The sequence below is a fragment of the Plectropomus leopardus genome, chromosome 6, assembly GCF_008729295.1.
Source record: "Plectropomus leopardus isolate mb chromosome 6, YSFRI_Pleo_2.0, whole genome shotgun sequence".
Taxonomy (NCBI): domain Eukaryota; kingdom Metazoa; phylum Chordata; class Actinopteri; order Perciformes; family Serranidae; genus Plectropomus; species Plectropomus leopardus.
The window spans coordinates 11,207,207-11,234,611 of NC_056468.1; the positions used below are offsets into that span (position 1 = coordinate 11,207,207).

At 41.3% G+C, this 27,405-nt stretch overlaps 1 protein-coding gene across 4 annotated transcripts in view; it reads right to left on the minus strand.

Annotated features, from left to right (window-relative positions):
• mvb12bb (multivesicular body subunit 12Bb) overlaps positions 1–27,405 on the minus strand; it is a 37,976-nt gene that overhangs the window by 2,061 nt on the left and 8,510 nt on the right. For all 4 annotated transcript variants that reach the window (XR_006105928.1, XR_006105929.1, XR_006105927.1 and 1 more), the window contains exons 3-9: positions 27,057–27,152; positions 25,115–25,205; positions 23,967–24,096; positions 23,710–23,820; positions 16,111–16,172; positions 3,813–3,868; positions 2,983–3,042 (exon numbers count right to left, since the gene is read on the minus strand). Coding sequence is in view for 1 of the 4 variants with exons in the window: in XM_042488737.1 (XP_042344671.1) it covers positions 2,983–3,042; positions 3,813–3,868; positions 16,111–16,172; positions 23,710–23,820; positions 23,967–24,096; positions 25,115–25,205; positions 27,057–27,152 (606 nt within the window). In the remaining 3 variants the exon portion in view is untranslated. The remainder of the gene's footprint in view (positions 1–2,982; positions 3,043–3,812; positions 3,869–16,110; positions 16,173–23,709; positions 23,821–23,966; positions 24,097–25,114; positions 25,206–27,056; positions 27,153–27,405) is intronic.

Genomic DNA, 27,405 nt, shown 5'->3' on the forward strand with positions numbered 1-27,405 from the left:
GACCTTTAATAAAATCCATTTCCCAAAATATATTCTATAAATCAAAATGATGAAGACTTGACTGACAGCAACATTTATAAGAAAAGTGACTATGGCAATTAAATAATCTTTTACAGTATAATTTTTGATTAGTTAACACTCAAACTGTTTTAAAAATAATAACACATAGATGATTTTGTGGGTGGCCTTGTAGTCCCATTGGCTAAACAGTGAAGTATTTTAAGAAGTGCTCACTTTCTTTGAGTTAGACCGTTGTATTACTGCAACACAGCACTAGGTGATGCTGTATGATCACTGAAATAAGTTTCCAAATCTCCCCAACAGAAGCCAACTGAGCCACAATGGCTCAAACCGGCTTCTCTCGATCACAATACCACCTTCCCTGATTTTCATCTACTTGAGGCGAAGCTGCAAGTTACCCAGAACCTGTCACATATCACAAGCCTGTTAGTTGTGAAGAAATCGGGTCCCCCTACCACACAAAAATTCAACATCTGGCACAGTAAATAAATAATCCTGTGTGCACATGTATATATGTGTGTGTGTGTGTGTGTGTGTGGGGATGATGGATGGGGGAATGGGGTGTTATCAGGGAGAGCATGTATCAATGTCTGCCAGTTTTATACACAGGCTGACAGGACAGTGACACACTAGAACATGGGCGGCAGTCACCCAGACGAGCCGAGCTTCATTTCCTGTCCCTGCTGCACTGCCAAAAATATGTGACATGTTGTCTTCATTAATTCCACCTCTATTTGGAGCTCTCCCTCTCACACCTCTCACATACCCCCTGCACACTACTGTCCCTCCATACATTCACAAGGTAACACACACGCACACACACACACACACACACACACACAAGCACAGATAACTCCCTACAAACACTGAAAGCCCATCATACATAGGTGCTAATGAAAATCTTGTCATGTGTGCACACACACTTCTCTCCACCCTAGCATACTCCCTCTGAAAATCATTAGCCAGCCGCCAACAACATTTTTCAGCAGAGCAAACTACATAAAGATGTCACTTTAAATCGCGTACTAATTAACACTTAAAAAGACACAAATTAGATATGCGTGGCTAAAAGCAATTATAATATCCGCAAGTTTTGTGAGTCATTTGGGAAATGAAAAGAATGCCTAATTGCTGGAACCAACATCATCCGAGACATGGCTTAAGTGATGCCTGTTAGGAAATGGTCTTATCTGCAACTGTGGCTGTGATTACAACAGTTTTCCTCAATTACATGTGCATATGTAGAATTCTTCAAAGTACATCTCTTTCATGAATCTATATTTTTTTAATGGGTTTAGAAAGAGGCAATTAAGGTTGTGTGCTGAAAGCGCCTCCAGTTTCTGATGAGGGGAGAAAAAAGCTCCTTCAGCCTAAGCACGGACAGTGACCTCTTCTGGACAACAGAAGAAGAAAATGCTTGATATTTTAAAAACTGGCATACACATTCATACTAAAACAGCTTTTTTTTTTTTTTTTAATTCAATATTGTGATGTTTTTGTTTTATATGAACAAAAATGAGCTGCTACTTTGAAACCTTTCTCAAGAAACCTTGAGAAAAGAGAACACATTCGTAGCTTAGCACTAATATAGAAAAAAAAAGCCAAACTAGACAAAAAAAAAAAAAAAAATACAGTAACTCAGACATGCATCACTTTCTAAAAGAAACACCTCTGCTGTCCAGGTTGTTTGCAAGAATATCAGCGTCTATATTTCCTCCCTTGTTCTGAAGATATCATTGTGGGATAATAATAAGAGGAGAGAAGTAAAAATAACACAATGGTGAGGGATGTTTCCACTTGGAAACTAATTATCAAGCTAAGCTGTGACTTCTTCCTCATCAGCCTGGCCCCGCCATTAATCTTGTGCTGTCGTCCACTTCACTAAATCCTGTGTGTTACACTATCTCACATTTACTTCATCAGCTCCAGCGCGGCTGTAATTAATGATTTCTCATGCCCCCTTCCCTTCCCTTCCCCAGCTCAGCTCACCATGTGTCCTCCTGCTAATCACACTCTCTGAGAAGAAAGGAAGGAGGAGAGGAGAGGAAGGAGAAAAAAAAAGAAAAAAAAGACAAGAGCATATAGGATGAGCAGCCAGCCTGTCTCCACCCTGGAAAAACACACACATACACGTACACGCCATTAATACCTTCGCTGACAATGAGCTTCATTCAGATGACCATATGACAAGATGGCGACTCTGCGTGATTTGGATAGTATGTGACAGAAGACAGAGGCAGAGTGCAGAACAGACACCCGGTTTGATGAGGGAGTGTTTGCTCTGTAACACATCTCAAACCCAACAGCACCTGTTCTTTTACAGTGGTCTGTCACTTCCTGGCAGTTCTGATACCAAGATACCGTGCTAATGAGAGAGAAGGGGGGTTGTCACTCTCTTTAAAGCGCACGCACACACACACACACACACACACACACACACACACACACACAGAGTCTCACATATACATAGACTTTCTTTCTCTTGCTCTCACAAACACATGGACTGCACACAGACCATTTTCTTCCTACGAATGCCTGCAGGCTACAGTGTTTCATCAGAAACCAGTAGGACTTTGTAGTGCTTTTATTTGCTCGGCATGATCTCTTAACTTTTTTTCTTTTTTATGCTACTGAAGATGAAGCTGATTGCAAACTTGAAAAAGTTAAACACGCAGAATCTGACCACATAAAGCTCCCTGAGATCTACAGCGCTGTGCGAGGTGCTAGATTGAGCTGTTTGAGAGAAGAATCGGGGAATAAAAGTCAAGTGTTTTGGAACAGGAGACGAAGCTTTTAGGAGAGAATGGCTGCCTTGCCCGGCCATGCTTTTATTCAATTGGGGCTTAGTGGAGCCAACAGGGCCTCGCTGTCTCAGACACTTAATTACAACCCCAAGACCGTTTGCTTTGCATTCTGGGCCAGCGGCGTCAGCGGCAGCCGAGCGTTGCAGCCTCTACTCACTTCCTCCTCGATCTCTGCCAGGGATTTGATCGTAATGCCCATTAAATTGACTTGCTGCATCTGAAATCAAAAGCAGGGAGAGGAGGAGGGAGAGGAAGAGGAAGAGGACAAAAACACACACACACACACACGAAACATGGTGGTTAGGCTCATGGCTAAGTAAGCATGCTTAAAATCTTTAATCCTCTCTCCCTCTCGGTGTCAATACAAACGGGGCTATAGTGACAACCGCCGCCAGCCAGCCGAATGGACTGCATTGAGCCAGCTCTGCTTGACTGCACGCATTCATCACTCAGTCTGAAGGAAAGGAAAGGAAAGGAAAGGAAAGGAAAGGAAAGGAAAGGAAATGTAAAGGCAAAATAAAGTAAAGGAAGAGGATGGAGTGGAGTGTGGAGTGGAAAGGAAAAGAGTGGAAATTAAAAGAAAAGAAAGAAAAAAGAAAGGAAAGGAAAAGTAAAGGTAAAGGAAAGGAAAAGTAAAGGTAAAGGAAAGGAAATGAAAGGAAAAATAGAGGTAAAGTAAAGGAAGGGAGTGGAGTGGAAAGGATAGGAAAGGAAAGCGACTGACATAATAGAAAAGGAAAAGAACTGAAATAATAGGAAAGAAAAAGAAAACAGTGGAAAGAAAATAGTAGAAAGAAAAGGAAAAAGGAGGACAGCAAAAGAACGGAAGTGGCTGAAGTGAAAAACAACTAAATATCGTGACCATAATGTTGTCCAAACTACACAACAGGTTGCAGGAAAAGTAGCTCTCAAGTCCCCCCCTCTTATATTATTTGGAATAAAGCAATCATTTGGTATTTTTCACTAATTCTTCAAATAATATTTTACCTCTTTGGGGTGTTTATGAAACTTCTCAGAGATCACAAAGGGCACGTCATCCAGAGCTGCAAAAAAGCAAGACAAAACAAAGTTTAAGGTTGAGAAAGAAAAATATTACTCCCTATTCTTGATCCTGAGTATTTCCACAAGACTAAGCGTAGGTTTATAAAACAGCAAAGCTATCAACATCCCCAGCCACCCCGGCACCTCCCCTCCTTCCGTCTATGGAGGGAAGATGAAAGCCTTTTTTATTCTCTGCTGTATTTGAGCACCTCCACTCTTCTCCTCCAGCCCAGCCCTTTCCCCAACCCTCCTCCAGTTTAATTACTCTTGATTATTCCCGATTCCGTCTTGTCTGAGAGATGTTCACCTCGGAAACAAAGACACACTCACACAAGGCACAGAAAAGCGGAAAGAAGAGAGACAAAACATTCACCAGATATCAAATTTGCATGAAAATAAGCCACACTGTTCAGCCGGCAAAAAGTGGATTGAAATGAGGACTTGCCAAGAGCGTGGTGGTATAATTAGCATTTGACCAAACAAACGAGCTTCAACAGAGCTATAATTAAGCAGGCCTGTAATTAAGTGTATGCCCTTTATCATAATGATCGTGGTTAAAATGGTGTGATGGCTGCCAGTTGATTATTAATGGTGTAACCCCGTACTGCATGCATCCTGCACTGGAATCAAGGTGTCACGACTGTCAGGCTAGAGAGCAGCCCTTTGTTTATAAAATACATTAGGGCCCAAATTAACACAGGGTGACAAGGGACACAAAGCCTCTCGTTTCCAGACTGAAGGGAAAACTGCAGCTGCTCTGCTTCATTATAAAACTCCCAAATCTGGAGGCACAAAACTTGCTGCCGTTGGCTTCGACGGGAGCCCCAAAATATCAAGAGGCCAAGCTTCCAACTGGTGTTCTTTTACCCACAGTCCATCAGGCCGCTGGCACAGGAAAAGGAACTCATAAATGTAAGCCGAAGCTGTTCATGAGTCATCGTTTTGGAGCTGACACTCCTTTTGGCCTTTCCTGTTCGCAGCAATATTCTAAAGTATGAGATTCTAAAATATCCCTCACTTTGACACTTATGTGACTTGCTTTCCTTTCTCGGTCATTACACAGATCCACGGTTGGGCACTTTCCACACGAGTGTAGTACAATGTGATCTTTGTAATCAAAGCTTGACCCTCACCCTCACAACCACAGGGAGGCTCATTTAGTTTCTTGGCGTCCAATCGTCTCCCATAGTAGAAACATAGTCGGAACAAGAGTCTACAGCTGTGCTAGCTGCTCTGTGAGGCTCCGTGAGCGGCGCTTTGAGCTAAATGCTAAAGTCAATAACAACAATAATGATGCTAACAGGGTGATATTGAAAGGGTTAAATGTTTCAACATCATTAAGCGTTATTTATTCAGGGAAAATTGACTGAGCGTTAAGCTCTTTTACAGCAATGCCAGGAAAAATACCATGTTCAGCATACTTTAGCATTTTAGCACTTTGTAACTAGCTCCAAGGCTGATGGGAATATCATTAGTTTTGCAGGTCAAAAATGAAATTTTGACCCGATGACATAAGATGAAAAAGAGGGCATCACCAAAATTATCACAATTCATTCTGAGGGAGACATGAGTGTCTGAACCAAAATTCAATGGGAATTAATCCAATAGTTTTGAAGATATTTCACTCAAAACCCCTAGAAGTTTTCAAGCTGTGTATACCAAAAGAACATTGTTTCTGGCAGATAAAATGATGTCCGCTCCCAGTCCAGCAGGCTCAATCGAGCAGGCTGAGGAAGTCTTTTTGTTTCTCAGTCTGTCAACCAATTACATCAGACTATGGCTTCGAACTGTGAATGTAATAGGAATTATTTATTTGTGGCACTTCATTGACTTTTCATAATGTCAGTTGTGAAAACCGGATTTGTAGCATGGTTTTGTTGTCTGGTTTAATATTATTTTGCATTTTAGAATTTATATGTATTTATGTGAAGCAGCTGATGTCCTGGGACACAAGGCAAATTTCATATTTTTTTTTCACAGTTAAATCAAATCAAATATCAACCTCATGGTGTATTGTGGATGTCTGTACAAAATGTTAAGACAATCCAAACAATAGCTGCTGCGCTTTTTCAGTCTGGGTCGGAGATGCGGACCAACCAATGGACCAAAGACATTGGCATCCATTGAGCAATGCCACTAGCATGGTGCTACTCAAAATTTGTTTCAAGCCCCCTTTTGAAGGTCTTGGTCTTGCCACCCCTCCTTTATTAATTCTTTGCTCAGAAAATGGGGGGAAAATTCACACACATAATATTCACCTCTGCAACAATTAGAGTATTTTATAGAGACATTTCTTGTGGTACACTTCTGTATATGCATACATATATACAGTGTGGCAATAAAAGAGGTGAATCAATCTTCATTTGTTTTCTGTTGATGTTTTTTTGGGCACGTGGATCTTTCAGACAGATTTGAGGAATGCTTATTGCATGTTCCACATCTTATGTCAGTCATGCAGTATGGGACTTGCACAGATCTGGTCTTGGTCTTGAGTTGGTCTTAACCTCTTAAAGTCTCGGTCTCAATCTCAATCTCGATACACTCTGGCCTTGGTCATGACTTGGTCTTGGTTGAGGTGGTCTTGACTAGATCACTGCTGTAGCACCTTGGGATATATGGCTATCTGGTGCAGCCAGCAAACCAAGGCAAGGTTCAATGACTTGTTTGAGCTCGTAAAAACAAGTGAGCAAACATGCACTACTGTGTCGCTGGGAGCACCAACACCGGGCAGAGGCAGCCAGGGAGAATACATTTGAATCAATAGCCAGCAATGGGAAGCCGAGATTGTAGCTGCTGATGGATCTGCGTGGCGCGGACAGATGAATGCAGAGCTGAAGGCCACAGGGTTTCTTTATTGCTCAAGGATTACATTTAAAACCAGATCTCACTTTGTATTCCTCCACCATCTATACCAGAGAGGCTATCTTGCACCCAGATAAATGGAGAGGCGCAGGAGATGACTTGGTGGTAAGAAATGGATACCATGGAGAAATCTGAAGGTGCAAAGGGCAAAAATAATGTAAATCCAATCTTCTGACCAGGAATCCCACTATGAAACATGCTCTAGCCGCTCAAATGGCCTGGCTACAGTCCATTAACTCATGACTGTATCGCAGAGCAGGGAATTGCGTAGTTATTTGGCATTTGGAGTATGTGAGCGCAGTCAATATGAAAACATCTGGCAGGAATTCTGGTACAATGACCACGATGATGATGATGATGATGGCGGCGGTGGTGAGCGCAGAGGTGGCGTTAAGTAAGGAGGACCCTGTGGCTTGAGTGATTGTAGTGTAAAGAACGGAGTCAGCACAGGCCCCGTGTGGATCATTGCCTTATTAATGGCTCCGTCAGGTGCGATGAGCAATGGCTGCATTGTCATCTCCAGCCCCTGGGCACAGATGAATGGCTGTTTCAGGGCGGGAAGGGCTCCCTCGTACGCTGGGCTGAGCACTAATCCCTCACTCTTCCATTGTTGGATGCACTGTCACCCAGGACTTCAGCAGCGCCATACATTGCATTTCCAGGGTTCTAACAGACATGGCCGTGCGCACAAAGCGTACATACACACACACACATAAACCACAGCGAGTTGCGCTCCCGACACTGACTGATGGAAAAATATGCGTGGGTGATCGAGCATACCCCATATTACCTGAACCACAACTCAAGAGTAACACTTTAGGAATGTTGATGAACTTTTATTTTACACTTCACTAATCCAGCAGAATTGCATTGATCTCTGTCTAGTATGATTACTTGGGCGAATCCGTCTCGCACCTGAATTAAGTGAGGAAAGTCACAGCCAGGGTGATAATCTGTAAGTGCAAATGAGCGCCTATTACAACTTTTTTACTCATGATTGAGCTGATTTCTATTGTTGAGTACCATTCAATAATAAGGAATAAGAAGTAAAGCTGCTCAAAAATGGGTTAGAGCTCCATCTGGGACCTGCTGAATTTCATATTCCAAACAATTGGATGTTGCCTTTTCTCTTTGTGCAGCCAGGCTAGACACTGCTATATCTTCCCTGTCGGTGTGACTCTCAATTTGAGGGTGGATTCTTTATGCAGACCATGGAAATGCTATTCTAGTTGCAGACCCCGCTCTCTGTCACCTCTGCAGATAATGGTGAGTAGATGAACAGAGAGCTGGAGGAGGACCCCCTATGCCCACTCACAGCCCTTAGCCCCTCTCTGACATGAGGAATAGTGCCCAGGCCTGACAGCATCTCGGAGACATATTGTAGTTTATTTTGTCGCCCGGGCATGCCATCTGTGCCATTCCAATAGAGGGTGTGTGTTCAGGCTGCTGCAAGAGAGAGGGCGCGAGGCTCCGGGTCCCTCAGTAGCTCTGCAGCCACGGCAGGTCATTAGTCAAATTGCCTAATGAGAGAGAATACAAATGGCCCCCTACCCTGACAGGAGGAATTTTGGAGGTGTCAGAGCTCCTGACCCGTGCTATGAGAACAGATGATAGCGAGTTGCTATTTTCAGATTCTTTTAATGACTATGGCTCTATGAAACCCATTCTTTTTCTTTTATCTTTCTCCCGCTTTTTCAAGCCCTCTAGACACACGAGTGAGGGGAGAAAAAAAAAACTTTTCAATGTATTAAAAATCTCACTTGCAAAAGTGGAAGTGTAACTTTTGAATTATTTAAGTGTTTACTGGGGAGTCAATTAACGTTGTAAAAAGCGTATAACATTGATACTAAAATAGATCACGCGCTGAAATGATGTTGAGGCTTTCTGATAATCTATTTTTATTTGTTTCTGCCGGCTGTGTGCTGCTCGTTTCCCCCGTCTCACTGTGCTGTGTGCAAGCTTCTGCTGCAATTCTCCTGACAGCAAGTCAGTTAGCTTACACTAAAATATTAATTTCATCTCATGCAAATGTAAACAAATGTTTGACATATGCACAGCATCCAGTGCATAAATGTGGTTATAGTTACACACTGCAGGCTGCTGTTGCTGCTAAACATCCAGGTTTAAGGAGAGAAACTGTGGAGGGAAAAGAATCACCAAGGGAATGGAAAGAAGTTGAATCATTTTACACAAGCTTGCCGTTTGTCCATGTTGAATATTTTTCTAAAGAAAATTAGGTTTTTGTTGTACAATATATTATCTAATTTTTTAAAACGTGACATGTAATAAATGCATCATCAAACACATAATAACTGTATAAAACAGCCTTTATAGTTTACTTTTAACTAGTGTTGAACAGTTTAGTTTTAATATGAAAAATACCAAAATGAAAATAAGAACATAATCCTCTCAAAACATCGAACAAAAACAACAGACCCAATGCTCTCTACAGTAACCAGTTTATTTACAAAAAAAAATCTCCAATATTAAAATTCAGCAATTTTGCTGTTACCAGAGGGGTGCAAAATGGCAAGCTTATGCAGAATGACCCACTTACTTTTCCATCTGTGACAAGCAGTCCTTGAAATCTGGTTGTGGGTATGGAGCCAGGAGGCAGCCCCAGTCGGGCGCTGGTCCATCAGTCTTCCAGAAAGTGGGTAGAGCCAGCAACACCTACGGTGAGCTGGCCACAAACACCACTGCATAACACCGAATGCTCTGAGGAGGTGTGTGCATGTGCGATATCATCTCCAATACCGACACTGAAAACGTCATGAATATATGTAGGAGCTATTTAATGTAAAGTACAAAAAGTCTTCAGTGATTTTTAATAAATGACAAAAGCTGCTTTTAAAAGAAGTCAGTACTAGAGAAGCACTGGGAGAGTCGATTTTGCTGGCTAGCTATTGAGAGCTCTCATGAAATTAAATGGACAATCAGACTTTAATCAGCAGCACAGTGTCTTTTAAGACATTGCCATGGCACTGGCATTGATCCCCAGCTGTGGCTGCTGGTAAATGTGCAGCAGAATGTGTGTATAAATGGGGTACGCCTCTCTGGACAAGTGTAAAAGCTGGCAGAGGGCTGACAGTAAATTGCATGTGCCGGATGGGACACAGCAGAAGGCACAATTACACAAATCCCCTCTTAATTAGCGGTTCTGTGGGCAAACTAACCCGTAATGATGCGAGGGATGTGGCGAGCCCCAGAAATCCTAACAAGAAACACTCACCAGCACTGGAGACTGGGTCATATGGCCCCGGTTCCCCTCAAGTAAGCGACTGACTCGTGATCTGTTTTGATCAGTGCAGCTGCAGGAGACGATTCCCACGTCGGCCCTGCTCCCCACAACCCCTAGCCCTCGCTGAGCTACTTGCCCTCTGGACTGTGGGTAAAGCAGCAGGCCCCTGTGTGGTTGTGGTGGCATTATTAAGTTCTCCATGCTCACAGTACCAGGCAATGTAAAGTGGCATCTCACACGGTGAGTAATGAACTGTGCCAGAGTGGAAGCAGGAGGGATGACAGCCAAAGAGGCCTCCTTGGCAGCCACTAACCTGGGCATCCACCAATTTATCATCCCCTAGAACCAATCCACCAATGCTGCGCTGCCATTTGTCATTAATTATGCTAATAAGGACACCATTACTCTCCTGATGAAACAGGCGACTGTTATTAGTATAATGCATTTACAGTTTGATACATATGCATTTGCTTATTAGTTTTACTGTGTGTGAATTAGTGGGCTTTAAAGAGAGACATTTTCCATTACTTAAATACAGCAATGCACAAAATGCAAGTACCACTACAGAAGACTTTTCTGTCCACACTAATTGACTGTTATGAAAGCAAAGGAACTGTTTCATAATCATGCTCTATTCCTTGCACCCTAACATAAAAACGGCCTCATCTATGTAAAGACACCGCTGATGTGTGTGTGAACTTTTTTTCACAGCAGACTTCATGGCTCTAAGCAAACCAGTCTGAGCAGAACTATTTAATATAGCTTCTGGGAGCCCCAGATGCCCTTTTCCAGAACGACTTCATTCCCAGAATCTCATTGTGCTTTCTAAATCACACCACAGTATGTATTAGAAGATCATTAATTACAAACTTAACAAGTCAGCAGAGCCATTAAAAGATCTTTAAGGCATATTTGACCATAAATCTCCTTAAACTATATTTAATGACTGGATTTTTGTGAAATATTTTTTATCAAGTTCTAATTAGATGTGTGATAACAAACCCTGCTGTACATGGGGCAAATGAGGGAGCCGTGACAGGCCCATCCATTGAGGCTGTCCACGTCTGGACACTGAAACTAATGGAGCACTGCTTCTATCTCAGGGATGGATAGAAAGCAATGAGGGATGAGACTCCAGAGTCCAGTCTGGCCTGCAAATGCTCAGCCATTTAAAAAGTCTCTTATTTGACTGCAATAAAGGTCCAAAAATGCCAGAGGGCCTTGAGGCTCCAGTCAAAAATTCCATTATGATTCGTTCAGGATTGATCCCCGAATACTTCACGACAGTGACACTCTGGGATCGATGATGTTTCCAAAATAACCTGAGCAGACCAACAGGATTTTTGACGTATCAGTAAGGTAAATGCAGACAGGATTTTCTTGAAAAGGCGTTTAACCAGTTCAAATCCCAAAGTGGTTTTTGACTGAGGAGATACACAGTGTACACACACAAAATAAAAACCATAAATTGTTACACTTTGTTCAGCTTTGGTCATTATATAGAATTAGTTCAGATTAACAATTTTACACATCAGAGGCCGCTTCAGTTATGGGTTGGGGAAAAAAAAAACTGATACAGCATGTTATCGCACAATTTTGCCAATCAATAATGACCATCCACTGGTGCCAAGTATCATTTTTTTGGTTCTAAAATAAATATCAATTTTGCAAATACAAATTCAGCTTTTGGGAGACTACTAGAATAATAAAATGCATTACTTTGTGAGTTTACTTGATACATTTTGCAGCAACAACGATGAGTGAAGTGAGATATAGACATTAAAAACTTGATCTTTTTAAGATGAAACAGATGTTGACGGTTTTCTTTTGGGGCAAAATTTACTGCTAAAAAAAGGTAATACATCGCAATATATGTTGTCGCAACACTTAGCATATATCGTAAAATGTTGAACTTCGCAATAATGACGTATCTTGACATAAGTATCGTGATCATTTCTCATCATGAGGCCTCTGGTGATTCACACTTTTATTGGGTTAGGTTTTTTTATTTTTTGCTCTCTGAAAAATACACACCAACACAAAATCAATAATAGTAAAAATCAAAAGTCTCTGGATGAACTTATTACATGGTGTATCATTTTTCTCCAAAAGGAAACAAAGCTTGTGTTGAGAAAACAATTATGAGTCTCTCTTTTTTTTTTTTTTTTTTTTTTTTGATAATCTGACGAAAACTTAACAGAGAGAATTACATACATGTTCTGCACAATTAAATCTCGGCAGTTTCTGCCAGAAATCCACTTAATGACGCTAACAATACCTCACCTAACATCTTTCTTACCTTCTTGTTTTCATCTTTATAGCATTAAGATTTGTTCCAAGCGTGCGGGTGGGAATTTCAGCCAGCTGTTTAATAGCAGTATTCACCCCAAAGTGTTGACACTATGATGCTATTTAAACATGGAAAATGCATGAACAGCTCAACTTGCATCTAATTTGACGCAAATTTAAACACTGCGCAGTTTACAAGCCATCAAATTATTAGGAAGAAATCCAACGCTCCTTCATAGCATTAGCTGCTGGGAGCAGTAAACAGTTTAAGGACGTGTGTGTGTGTGTGTGTGTGTGTTTACATTAAGTGTAAATATTATTCTCCTCCTGCCCCCCCCCCCCCCTCTCTCTCCCTGTTTCGCCTTTTGCTGACCAGGGGAATTAGGAAGCAAAACGTGGGTTTTAAGAGCGTTCCTTTCATGTCTTGATGTAAGCTTTGGCATTACTTCAGACATCAAGATCGGTTTCATAGAAATCCCATTCCATCTAAAGTAAAAGCTCGGCAGTAAATCTGCCGATACTCCCCCATAACACTTCCATAAATGATTCATTCAGCTCGGTTTAGCTGATGCAAAACAGAATGTTAGTGAATTGTGGATGGAGCCCGAGCTGCAAAGTGGAGGACCAACCCTGCTGCTTAGTAATTTCATCAATCTCTGGGAGAGAAAGAGAGGAGAAAGGAGAAAGAAGAGAACGGCATACACTAATAATAACTTTTGTGTCACTATCCAGAGGTCGTGTTTTTTAATCCCTCAGCCTAAAGAATTGTGTTATTCTAAAATATAACCCCAGCGGTGCAGAAGCAGTTGAGATCCATCACGGTTTGAGATAAGAGCCGAGCTGATCGCCTCCCTCTGCACAGCCTCGCCCAGAACTACACAGGGAGATAAGATGGAACTTTTGTTTGAAACCTGATGAGAACCCTCTTAATGAAAGTGCGGCGCCAAAAATAATCTTTTTTCTCCATGTTAGTCAATCAAGAAATGGTGTAGTTGGGGGAAAAAGAGGAGAAAGAAAGTAATTTTGCATAATCAGTGAGCACCATCTGGAACAATTAACCAAATTCCACAGAACTCAGAGGATCAGTCATATTGGCTTATTAAAGATCCAGAATTATACAAGTAATAAATCCTTGGAAAAACGAAGCGTACCCCTGCCTGTCACGACTATTTTAACTTCAAATACAGTGGAATACTTGATAAGGCTGAAAAGAGGAGATTAATATATGCAAATTATGTCGAGCATTTAAAAGCCCCCCAACAACTGTCCCGCTTTTTTTTTCTGTCTCTTATTACAGGGCTTTATGTTTTATTCATACACCAACTCACCTGTCATTTCATAAGCTATAATATTATGAGGGTATTATTAAACAGCATAAAGTGGAGCTTTAATTGGAAAGCTCCATTGCATTTTCCAATTATTTGCAGCAAATTAAAAGCAGATGCACATAGTTTAATAAGAATTCTAATATTGTTTCCTGAAAATCAAAAATCACTGTCATCCTGCCAAGATATTTTGCAAACCCAAGTTAATTTTGAGCCTCCTATTTTTTCCCCTCCTCCTCCTCCCCCTCCTCCTCCTCCTCCTCTGAAGGATGAACTGTCTCGTGTCTGTTAATTGAAGTTCCTCTAATGGATAGGGAAATAATTGCTCTCCATATTACGTTAGATCAGGGCCAATGTCAGGATTTATTTTTGATTAATGCGATAGATATGTAAATGTATTACTTTTTATTTCGTTTACCTTCTTATCGGCTGGATGTCTGCTGAATACTATATGTTGTTCTGCAGGTAATGACGAGAGACTGCAATGAAACGCGTCACATAGGTTTATTTCAGACTTTTAGACTTTTTTTCCACATTTATGTTTTTATCAAACATATGCTTTTTAGACACATTTCATGAATGCACGTTTAATTACCTTTAAACTATCCTTCTTCTCTGTCAATGCATGAATAACAGACCTAATTGGCAAAGGGACTTGGCATGGATCAAAGCAACGTGGTGGAGAAAAATGCAAAAGGTTGGTGCTCGCTATGAAAACTTGATAACTTTTCAAATGAGCCCAAACTGTCAAGTGAAAGAGGGCTGCAAAATAAATGTGAATTAGTTTTTAATATTCTGCTAATAAATGTCAAAGCGCCTGCACATCACATCTGTACATGATGTGACTGCGGATGACAGATTTCCCAGACATGTTACCTCTCCTCCCCTCAACTCACCCGCTTTTTTTTTTTTTTTTTTTCTGTTGGGGTTTTTGTTTTGTTGGGAAGTGACGGAGGGTTTAATCAAGAAAGCAGGCAATTCATCAATCCTAAAGAAGGCGCCTGTACAACCCTGACAGAGCGCACATGGTTTTAGACCAACTCGAACCTGGCCAGCTGTCAGCCCACACACACGCGTGCACACGCAGACGCCCATGCGCACACACCCCCCCCCACACACACACACACACACAACACACACACAACACGGCTAACAATTAACACAAATAGGCTGTCGGCTACGACCTCACACTTGGTCCGCGGGCTATCACGTTGTTAATGAAGGGAAGTTGCGTTCTCTCACATTCACAGTGTGATGCTGAGAGGCTGACGAGTACACAGTCTCAAGAAATAAAGCCAAGAACCATCTCGGGCTGACTTCATTATCCTCCCTACTTTAAAATCATAAAGGGACGCACGAAGGTAGAAGAAATGAGAGAGTCCGTACAGCTGCAAAGGACAGTTTTCTGGAGATAAATAATGACTGCTGGCAACGTGCTGTACAGTATGTGCGTGTTCTTCACTGTCACTCAAAGCCTGTCCCAGTGGAGGAATCACACACCCAATGCCACAAACCACTCAGCTGTGTGTTAATGTCTGCTCCTTCAGGGCCACACTTTGCACACTTGTCTTGACTAACTTATAATATGACTGTCAGAGCAACAAAATGATGTATTAATCATTTATTTTGTAAATGATGGACTTCTTTTTTGGATGGTGGCACACGCACATGCACACAGGCGCACGCATACAGGCACACGCACACAGGCGCATGCACACAGGCGCACGCACGCGCGCACACACACACAAAAGAAAAAAAGAAAGAACGGCTCAGAATTTAGAGACTTTAAAATGCATTTGTTATGCAGTCTATTATGTGTGCTTCAGCAACTGTTAAATACCTAGACTTGTATTAAAAAGGCAGGGTGTAACACGGCCACAGCCTGGGTGTGCCTCTGCTCGAGCAGCAGGAGGAATCCTCACCACATGGTGTCTCTCTCCAGCTGGATAAAAAACCTGCCTGCCTCACTCACCTCGTGTGGATCACACGCTCTTTGAGACTATAGAGCGTCTCAGCCGGCTCTGACTCTGTGGCTCTAAGGCTGTCATGGCTAAGCTCTGCTTCCTAACGAATTAGCCTCTCTTCTGTTTTAGTCCCGGAGCATTGTGCTATAGTTGAGTTTCTCTCCTTGACAAAAGGGAAGGGAATTCGTCCGGTGCAATGCACGGTACATAATGTAAGTATGGCATGTGATGGATCATCTTTGACAGCTGTTAAATGTTCTCTTGAGTGTAATGCCGAGCTCCTCTGGGAAGTCACGTTCGCTCAGATAAGCAAAGCTCTGTACAGTATCCATCACTGAGATCTAGACGTAGAGCGTTTTATAGATCAAGGACCAGAAAAGCCGCCTTTATGTACACATGGAGACGATGTTCGGCGTACATAAGAAAGCATAAGTGCCAACATTTTCTAAAAAAACAAAGATTTTTCTTTAAATAAGCAACTTAGACCCTTCCATTTGTCTGAAATGACTGTTATAAACGGTGCTGACTTGCATACTTTTTAAGTGAGAAACCGTTTACCTTACCTGTCATGGTGTAGTTCCCACTGCTCTGGTGCTCATAGTCTGGCCTGCTCATGGTCCTCAACCTGCAGAAAGAAAGCAAAATTGTTCTATCAACTGACCAATTTAATGACCATTATGTTAAAAATATACAAAAATGCATGTTAACTTTGTCAAATAGACAATGATGTTTCGAGACATGTTGTGATGCAAAAAAATAATTTAACATAAAAAACCCTTACACAAAGAGTTTTTTTTTTTTTTATCTCAAAGCAAAACAGAGCACTGAAATAACAGGATGAATCTAAAGAGCAGAAATATGGTAAAAGTTAAAGCGTGCCTCAGCTGCCCAGGGGCTTGAACAGACCTTTAACGGAGGGATTGGAGCAGGATCTTGTAAATTCTGGAGGAACTGAGAGATTCCATTATTCAAGGGAAGTCTGTTTTTTTTCACCGTTTCATGGCCTTGTATTACAGAAAACAGCACAGAATGCACTTTGTGGGCAGTTGAAGTTAACAAACCATATAAGATTGAAATCCTCATCAATCAAGCTATCATGAATTACACCCTGTGACTCACCCCTACGGATCGATAAATCCACAGCAAGCAGGGGGGAAAAAAAATAAAAAATTCACAGCTTCGAGAGAGAGCTGCATAACATGACATGCTCTGAAGGTAAAATGAGCTCTGGGATGGCATTATAAAACAAATGATCTTATAATGATAATGCAAAGTGGTCGGCCACATTATTAAAAAAAGTGTGTTTGATTAGAAGACAACAAAGAGTTTGCTGTTAATGACAAAGAATAAGAAGACAGCGCTGAATTATGAAAAGACACAACAGATTTTGGGGAGCGAGCAGGTGCGAAGTTGCAAATAATGAAGTGTGTATCATGTTCTGTATTTGCTCAGTTTATGGAAAACATAATAATTCTTACAAGCGGGGTGTAAAATCAAAAATTCTTGAAATTTAAGACTAAAGGCAGATCTGCATATTCCACGAGAGCCACGTGTGAGTTGTGGCTTCCAAAGCCTTATCTCTTTGGATGAGATAAATAAATGCAATAATTTCCATCAAGAGCAATAAAACAAGACTTCTGACAGGCTGTGGTATTTATGAGCTGAAGCCTGCAACTCAGATTTATTTGCAATGAAAGGGTCGACTTTTCTCCTCCTCATTTACATCCGCATTTGGCCATGTTAAATCCAGGCCAATGGTGAATTTTTAAAAGGTTGGCATCAATCTTGCGGGAACGATTGCCATATTCAACGCAGACTTCTTTTACCTTTCAAAAGGTTGATTCCACTGCTGAGGAAGAAAGGTACACATCTTTCAAAGCACAGAGACATCCCAAGAACTGATAGGGGGGGGGGGTGAAATGCTTTAAATGTCCTTTTAGGGCATCTGTGTTTGTGTTGTTAAATTAATACTGAAAATAAGACAACAGGGAAAATCTGGCTATTTATCTGTGTATCTGAAGAAGTGAAAGTGGTACTAAAAGCCCCAAAGACTCAGCGTGAAAGCGGGGAAATGTGGCTCATGAAATGCTTTTCTACAGGCAACCTCCCGGGTTGCTTTTCCCATCTGTTTGAAACAAAAAACTGTCTCAATCCAAATTGGTGATTTCTAAATACAATTTTAGGTGCATTGGAGAGGGTAACATATGGCAAATCAATTAGACAACTAATTCTTAAAACAAAAACATGGCAAGTGCATTTGCTAATCAACAGCAGTGTTGGGGCTCGTATTATGTCGGCCACTGGAGTTTTGACAACAATTAATCCTCATTTCAGGCAAGGAGAGCCATATTGACACATATTCCTAATTTGAATATTCAATTACAGCGTTGTTCCTCATCAAATTATGGTAAAACTGGGAACACGGCCTGAAAGATTTACGCAATTACAACGCAGATCAAGAGTCTTATGTTCCCGTGAAATCTGCCGGAGTTAAAATCATATTAGTGCGGCAAAAGCGAACCACGACACCGAGGATTACTTGACAACATGAATTACAGTTCAACAGATTTTTTTTTTTGTGTGGTGTTCTTTAAGTTGCTCTACGCGGAATAAGGAAAAGAGTTGTCTGTGTTAAAAAAAAAAGAGGAGGAGGAGAGAAAGTGGGAGAGACAGTGGGGACAGACAAGCGGAAGTCAGCAGAGAGGTAAGATGAGGATGAGAGTAATATCGCTGAAGAGCCAGAGCTGCGATACAGAGAGCTGGAAGCTCTTGTTTTGACACACATCCAGCCTTTCCCGTGACAACATCTCCACACCTTCCTCTATGTGCCGACAGTGCTGCTTTGTGGGAGCTGCTTTCTCACCCATCATTATCCTCCTTTAAGCTCGGTGTCAGGTGTTGAAAAGAGGATCTCTCTGAATTTGGTGGCAAATCAGCGAACAGTCTGAGCCCATCAGATCTCGGCTGATCATTCGATCATTCCTGGCACCGCTCGGCATCCCTTCGCTTGATCTCGTCTACTTTTTGTAACTTTTCTGAACACAAGAAAGTAATGAGTGAGATTGAGCTTGGAGTGATTGTTCTTCAGCACTTTCAGATGGGAGATCTGTCAGGCGACACGCTGACAGTCACCGTGTCTCTTTCTCCTCAAGAGTCGTGTGCAGTGGGAAGTCTTGGTTAACCAGCGAGCAATGAAAGCCGATACAATACTCCTGCAGAGCTGCAGCGACGCGTGAAGTGTCACAGGTAGAAGACAGTGCCATCCTAAACGTATTGATATGCATGCCAATTCTGACACTGATGACTCTCTAGGCTTCACGTGTTAAAAAAAAAAAGCCAACTACAGTATGCAATGAGGGAAAAAAAAGACACTTGGCCTTGACATTTTTATCGCTGTACAGTTTGATTTAAAAAGTGTCTGTGTGTACAATAGCCTATTATTCTAAGAGAAATGTCAAAAACCTTGATTCTGAGTGAAGCGAAAGAAATTGCAATATTAGGACAAGGCTAATTTATGCTAGCAGTCACTGTAGAGGTCAGATATCAGCCTCAGCAATGACAGTTTTATCAGGAGAACAAATGGCAGCGTTGGCCAGGAGAAGGAAGGAGGAGGGATACTTTACTGGACACATTAAAAGGCTGACCGGATGGTGCAGGTTTTTCACATTATAAAGTCAGGGAGCGGCTGATACGGTCGGTCTTGACAGAGAACAAGCCAAAGTGGTTGACATCAAGCTGCAGCTATGAATCAAAACAGAACACGGTCGCTGGTTGAAACGCTTTAGACAAACTTGATAAAGAGACGTTAATCACACTATGTTGAAATGCATTTGCACGGCAGACTTCTTAACAGCCCTGTACCCCAACAGCTTTAGTGGCTCAACATGGCACTCCGGCCTGAGCCAATAAGAAGTAAGTATTTTAGTATTAATGTTTATCACTGATCCTACTTCAGCTGATAAAACTTGGTTGAAGTAATCATTTCTATATTAATTCCTTTTTACCGGGTTTCTGCAGGGTCCACCAAGTTAAATTTAAGACTTTCTAAGACTTTTTTAATACCATATAGAATTCAGTTTAATACCTGTTTCTCAATGATACTGGCCAGAGCATAAAAGTATGATGGAAAACCAGTGGAGACGATACAGTCTAGAATTCCATATTATTACATCACATTTATATTCAGCACTAACCCAGCAGTATATAACAATTACTATTTCTTCATGATATCATTAATTCAATTTATGCAAACTGGAAAAATTGCAGAAAATGGTTAAAATGAATCAGCAAATAGAGCATGATTCACTTAGTTTAGAGCTGCTTTTCAATTAGTCCACTTGTTCTTAAACTACGGTACATATACCACTAATTGCATGCAAGTGCCCTCTAGTGGTATGCGGTGGAATCTTTTTTTTTAAAGAAAAATACTTTAAATATATATATGATTACTTTAGATATATATATAAAATGCTACAAAAATAGGACAACTCGGGGTGTTGCGATACACCGGTAGTGACTATGGTAGTGATATTTAAAAAGGAATTATTGATATCATGTTATTAACTGACATATGATAAGCCTGAGTAAATAATCCAGTGCCTCTGCTTCTTTGCAGTTCTTGCTTTGTCTCCCTCCTAAACACCAGCTGGTTGCCTTTTGTGTATCCATTAAGTGTACACAATTCATACAATTGTGTTTACAGGCTCTCTACAACTCTACCCATATATTATTGTTGTCAGATTTTCTGTAGATACTGCAACAATACTGTCATCATGAACTCTTTTGGCAACAATAATCAGGTAGAAGAAAATATAACAACAGAGGGCTGTTGTTATATTTTCCTCTTGCTTCTCAAAATTGAAATACTTACACTATGAGATTTCCTAAAGTGTAATATAAAATATGTAATATTTTTGCTTCCAAATCCACTGTTAATATACGTCATGTTGGTGAACATAGAGAGTGCATACTCCATGATTAGTTTCAAGCTAATCTGTGATGGCAAGACAGTAAGCAGAGGTAAAAAAAAAAACAAAAAAAAAAAACTTGCAGTCTTGGCTTCAAACGGGACCAAACCGAAAGAGAAGTGCAAATCAGGAGAAAGGTATTTTGAGCAGCACTTAAAGTGAAGCGGACAAAAATCAACCAAGCACAGTGCTAGTGGCTACTTAAGCAGCATCAGTCAAGTCTTCTCAGCACCTGTGGTTTGGCTTGTGGCTGTGGCAGGCAACAATTAACAGTAAATAATCATCTGATTTAGGAATCAACCTGACCCCTGAGGGAACTGTTTGTTGCTAAATAAGGTAGGCCAGCATTACTGTATTTTAATGTCAGTCATGGTGATGTTACCTGGAGAGCCTGTTTTTTTTCTGAGGTGGTACGTCGTTTAAAATGTTTGAGAACCACTCAATTAGTTGACTGAAAGAAAATTCAGTAAATTTTGATACTGAATTAACAACTTGTCCTTTTTAAAGCAAAAATACCAACATTTGCTGCTTTTAGCTTCTCAGTCATAAGGATCTGCTGCCTTTCCTTGACGTATATGATAGTAAATGAAATATCTTTTGAGTTGGACTGGACAGCTGGATGGACACAACAAGCAAGTTGATGACATCACGCTGAGCTGTGGGATGTTTTCGTGGGTGTTTTACACTACTTTTTGACATTTCATATACTAATCATAGATTAATCAACAAGGAAAATATTTATTACCTGCTCACTGAAACTCTAGCTCACAAAAAAGGGTTAACATCCTCCCACGAGCACAGATCGCTTTGCAACAATCCTTCTTTTAGTTTATAGTTGTTTAGAATGTCCTCAACAACCTCCAATGGGAGGATTATGTGAGAAAACTTGCTAAAAAGTAGGCAACAGACTCTTTTCTCACTGTCAGTCGACCAGTAGATTAGCTTGCCTTTCTGCTTTTTATCTGGTGTCTCTCAGTCCCCGTCACAAATATGCTGGAAAATGTTAGTTTACAGGAGAAAGCAGCATGGAGGCCTGTGAAAATGTTACGGTGGTTGCTACTTTCTTTAATGTGTTACTTATTCAGTCTCTCTTTCAAACTCGGTAGTGACTAATTTTGAACGGTGTGCGAGTGCTGCATGGAGGGACATAGACAGTATTTTTATCAAAAAAAGGGGCCAAAATTAGGTCGTCCACACAGGTGTCCTATTTCCTATACCTGTGAATACTGCAAGGTAATTTGTCATGGGAATGGATGCTGATTGTAACCTTTCCTATGAAATAGTGGATTTTAGTGCTTTTTGTCCAGTGAGAAAGAGGCGAAGGGCATTATTAGGAAAAGAATGAAAAGATTCTTAAACTTTTCAAGAGCTGCAGATAACCTGTTCTGAACTGACAAAACCATCCAAGAGCAATTCAAATATAACACCTTAGCCTTGATGCAATAACTCTGTGCATCCCATAATGATGCAACACCCTGCAGTTACTGTGTTCTGCAGCTCTGTGCTGCTGAAAAAAAAAGAAAAAAAAAAGATTTGCGGTGTGCGTTTGTACACAACTCTAACAAGCTCTCGCTGCCTGAGGCAACTTAACATTTGAGAGGGATCACTGCAGCTTTCAAAATTATAAGGGTCATTAAAAATTTACACATTATTGACTGTATTTAAAACATCTTTTCCACTGACTGTAAAGAGCACTTAAATTTAAGAGGTGCTATTCTCCAAAGGCCATAAAGTTGTTATAGATAGCCTGAAGGAGGCATGGAGGAGAGAATTTTCTCTTGCTGAATATGAATAAAGTATAGTGGGGTGATACTACACAGACAGTTATGCTGTAGTACTGTACTTACTTAAGCAATCAGTAAGTGTTGAAGAGCTGTTTGTAAATCACTGTGTCAAGCCATCTCATCTGTGACTTTAAAGAAACTGCAGAAATATTTATAGCTGTATGTATGGTTGTCTAAAGTGCATGTAACTACACAGGGAGGATGCCAGATAAACAGTCAAGAATTGCCCACAGTCCCGTCCTTATGTGTCAGTGCATTATGGATGGAAATACTCTCAAAAGAAGACTCTCTGACTGTGGAATGAATTTTAATGTTAATACAAAAACAGCAGCCTGTGATCTCAGCAGGCATCAGGAGGGGGTGTGAGTCGCTTCGAGGTGCAATTTATTCCAACCTCTGAGCCTCACCAACTTGAAAGTGAGCTTCAAAAGAGCGGAGGATTACCGGTAAGAGTCGCTAAGTCGTGCACACGGGCCTGAGCGCTCACCATTGCTTCAGCACATCAAAGATTATTGACCATCGATTTCCAAAATGTGGACAATTCACACAACTCCACCCAGTTTGAACTTGGGTTTAGGATTCACGGCAGTCCGTTTTTATTGTTCTCATGCCACTGAGCAGCCATGTGAACAGAAGCTCTGTTTTGAATACGCCTGCTGGCATCCAGCACTCTGGCCTGTTGCGGCTTTTAAGTGGCTTTTTACCCAGCCCAGCACAGGATGGCAAAGCAGAGCACTTCAAGCTGGCAAACCCGTCAGCGCCCCGTGCCAAGCTTCCCTCTCCACAGCGCCGCTACACCGAAGGAGTCTCCACTGTTTATTTACAATTTGCTGTGGAAATCCCCAGATCTTCATCGCGATAAATAATTGAGCTGTTTGATCTGGACACAGTACAAAGGGTTGCTCCGTTCACTCTGAGGCCTGAGGCGGAGGAAGCCTGAGCAGCATGAGCAGAGGAGGGGACGCACACAAACACACACATGCTCCAGCGTGGCGCAGATCTTGGAGCTCTCCTCCCTTCCTCTGCAGCTGTCGCTCGCTCTCCGGGCTACATCTCCTCCTCTTTGTCTGCACAGTACAACACTCCTGTCACCGCAGTCAGAGGAGCGACCTGCCTCTGCCTCCTGGGACAACCCGCAAATAGCAGGAGTTTAGCCCTCATTGAACTCATGTTCTTGTTCAGGGGATCCTGTCTAGTTAGCCTGTCTCTCCAGTTCGCCCTCGCTACCTCGTTGTCCGGCCACAACCTTTACGGCAGATTGCCCGGGAGTGATCAATTGCTTGTGTCCTCATTGTCGTACATGTGGTACAGAAGCGTAACAAAGAGCACGCTGGGCGTGAAATAAAAAAAGAGAGCAAGGAGGAGAGTTAAACTTCAAGAGGTACTGCTGAATAACGTGGCATGACGTTACCTTGCTGTGCTGGGTGGAGCGTCACCGTTAGCGGTACCAGATGTTTCCTGGGACGACTGACACTGTGAAACCTCTCCCATTCTGTACCATATCCCCATACTGTTCATCTCACTGTGTAAAGATGAAGAAGAAACATACATGGAGTGTTTCACTCAGTTTTAAACAGTTAGTGATCCTTCATGCAAATTATAAAATGCATCACCATGACTGGTAGAAAACACAAAACATCGTGGATTCATCAGTGCCAAACAGCTCACCCCATACAGGTGTAGTTAACAAGATGGTACTTGGACTTTGAAACAACCTGGATGTCATACACAGCCGTCAAGGCAGCCGCACGAGGGCTGATTTTCACGCAAAGCCTCCTCTTCCTCATGGCAGTTTCCCCTGATGAGTCGGGTAAACATGACAGTGTCAGACAAGACATTGGTGGTTGCATATCCATACTTTGAGTTTCAAGCTAAAAAAATAAATCAGCCTCTAGGAGAAATATATGTATTCACAAATCCCACTTGAGTTTTGCTATTTAGTCATTCCCAGTCCTAGAATAAGAGATGAGCTAATATCAGCTGCCGGGTGACTTGCTGTGCTCAAAGGGAAATAACTGGACAGCGGAAAGCCACAATATCCACATGCGTTATTATAATTTTTATCATTTTAGTAGGTGAAATGACAGAAGCAAGTGAATCCTCCATCAGCTTTAGTGCACAACAGGGATTTAAACTGGATATTCTAGATAGAAACTCATATATAATGTCACATGTATACATTAAACATGGATTCACACAAAGTAATAAAATATTAAATTACACCGTAGCCAAACAAAACATAATCTCTTTTCTTCATTCTGGCAAAAAAAAAAAAAAAACGACAAAAAAACATTGCCATGCTTTCCTATATTGCATCTGTGCCTTGCTCATTTATTTCCCCTGCAACACTAGAAAGTGCAGTGTAAATGCAATGATAATAAAAATAATAAACAAGCTGTCCTCACTCCCCACACCAAAATATTATTACATTTCCAAGGCATGGATAGTGAGGGGGAAATACATAGCACTCAAAAAGCACTAAAGCATTGGGGAATGCATTTCATTAATATTAGATAACCCCCATCCACTCATCCTCTCCCCAAATAAATACATAAATAAATAAGCCCCTCATAAAGTAAAGCACAGCTCCAGCTGAGATAAACAATGACTCATGATTCTTTTCTCTTGTACCTCCAGGGCAAAATGTTTATTTTATTCCCACAGTCTGCCATAAATTAAGCTAACCTGCACCCATAAAACATTCACTATCTCAAGCAAAGCTGCCCCCGAGGACCTCCGCATAAGCTGGTCGGAGAGTGAAAAAAACAAGAAGAGGAGGGGAGTGAGCCTGCGGTCGGTATTGAGTGTTTACTTACTTGTGTCCAATGTTTCTTCCACAGGTGTGAAGCCCTCTGGCAATGTGTCCTTAATGTCAATCAGCTTCATGTCCGCAACAACGTCAGGCCCCTGAAAAATAGAGCACAAGGCAGGAAATTTAAACTCCTGTATTCAAATTCAACTTTTAAAAAGGACAGAGAGCAAGAAAAAGAAAAGGTTAGTCACTTTTTGGAGGGCTCGGGGGGGAAAAAAAAGTAGAGATAATAGACTCAATGATTTACTAAAAGCTCGGGAAGTCTCTAAAGAGAAGGGTTGACAAAATAGCTGAAGTAATTACTCTCTAATAGCTTTTTTTTTGCAATGAGAGAATGCATCTGTGAACTTGTAATCATTCTCAACCTTTTGGCGAGAAGCTGTGGGATGATGGGAGACAGAGCAGGCAGTCTAATCAACAGAATGGGACTGGTTAAAAACAATCAGGGACTGTGTAGTTGACATTTTCAAGCATGACTCTTCCCTGCCTCCCATTACATTTTCATTTTTTGCCTTAATAAATTGCAATAATACACAGCGGCAGTAGAGAGTGGGGCGAGCCAGGCGTGACTTGATGCGTCCGAAAAGGCTGGATCTCACTGCTACTGTTGCCCGACAGTCATTACCATTAGAGACATTTTTTATTCATAGTTTTTATACTGACTTAAGGAGGAATATGGATGAATGTTATTACTATGCATGGAACCTTTTTTTAGCATTTTCTCCCCTTTTGCTGGAGAGATTTCTTCCATCAGGGCCTGACAAAAAGGGCTTTCTACCTCCAACCTAGAGTATGATAAATCACAAACTATTTACTTCCCCCCACATAATTCAGGGGCTAATTTTGCAGAATCTGTTTTTGTCATAGACAATTACAGTGGGAGCTCCATTGAGTGGCAGACAAAATAGCCTTTGTTGATGGCTCTGTCATGTTTTATTTGTGTCAAAGTCTTTAAAACAAAGTGGACACACATTTTAAGATAATATACAGGAACTAGAGGAAGGCTATTTGTATGTTATATACTAAGCTGCGGACCAGATTGAGCTCATGCACGAGGCAGCCGCTGCCAAGTTTGCCTGGCTTTTAGAAGACATACTGTTAAAAAATGAAGAAGAAGAAGAAGAAAATGAAGGCCTTGATTAAGTCATAAAATTGAGCTGATGCAAAATGATGACAAAAAATGCAGGTTTTGTTTACACTGTCTACATAATGCACCAGCAGAGCCATGGAAACAAATTAATAGACAGCCAATAGTAAGCTGTGTGAGCTGAGGTTGGACAGGTAGGTGTATTTATGGCCACGGAGCAGCTGACAGCCATGCAACAACACATCAGCTGTAGGGTGCAGGCAGGAGATGAGTCCAAAAATGACCCAACAGCTTTATGACAAACATTCAGATATCATTTCAGCCACAGAAGAGTCAGTGCTGCTCAATTAGGGAGCTCTATATAAAGCCTATATATAGCACAAGCATACTGAAAGTGCTTTTTGTGGAGTAATTTCTCACATAAAAAAGGGAGTATTTTTATATTCACAATTACATGTGCATCAGCTCTCAAGAATCACTGGTTGGTAACCATTTTCTCTACAGGGACACTGTTGATTGAATAAATTGGAATAGTTAAAATACAGCTCATTGTTCTGTCATGAATAAACATAAATAATATCCTCTGGAGGATGTACAACAGGAAAAATATCTCAGCGAGGTATTATTCATCTGGAATATGCATGCAAATCCATTATATGTAAAAAGTTCAAAACTGCACTGCCAACGCTGGCCTTTTTAAATGGGGCTTTCACTGATCAAAGTGCAAAGTGCATTAAGATATTCTGTCGGCTGAAAAACAGAGCTAATAATTGCTGGCAAACAAAAAAAAGGTGCTACAGATGAGGTTTTAGTGTTAAAATGCATATAGGGAAAGGGAGAAGTTTACATTCACACTTACAGTTTCTCTGCTGAAACAGAGGTAGCGAGTGACCTTGGATTTGAATAAGCCGTCCTTCCACAGGTCGGCGTCAGAGCCATCTGTTGTTTGTGCAACCTACGTGAAAAAAAGAGGGAGAAAAAAACACAAGGAGGGAAAAAAAACATGCAGGAGGTGGGATAAAGTTAATGTATGTATGCCATGAGCGTGTTGCTTTTGCCTCTTCCCTTGCATACTAGCCTTAATTAACGCTTGCCTACACTAGCGCTCCATCTCATTAGTGCTCTGCGTGGGTAAAGGAGTCTTAGCCTCCAAAAAGGTGGCTAAAAATACCATCCCTCGGGAACAGGCTGATTAAAGATGCCCTGAC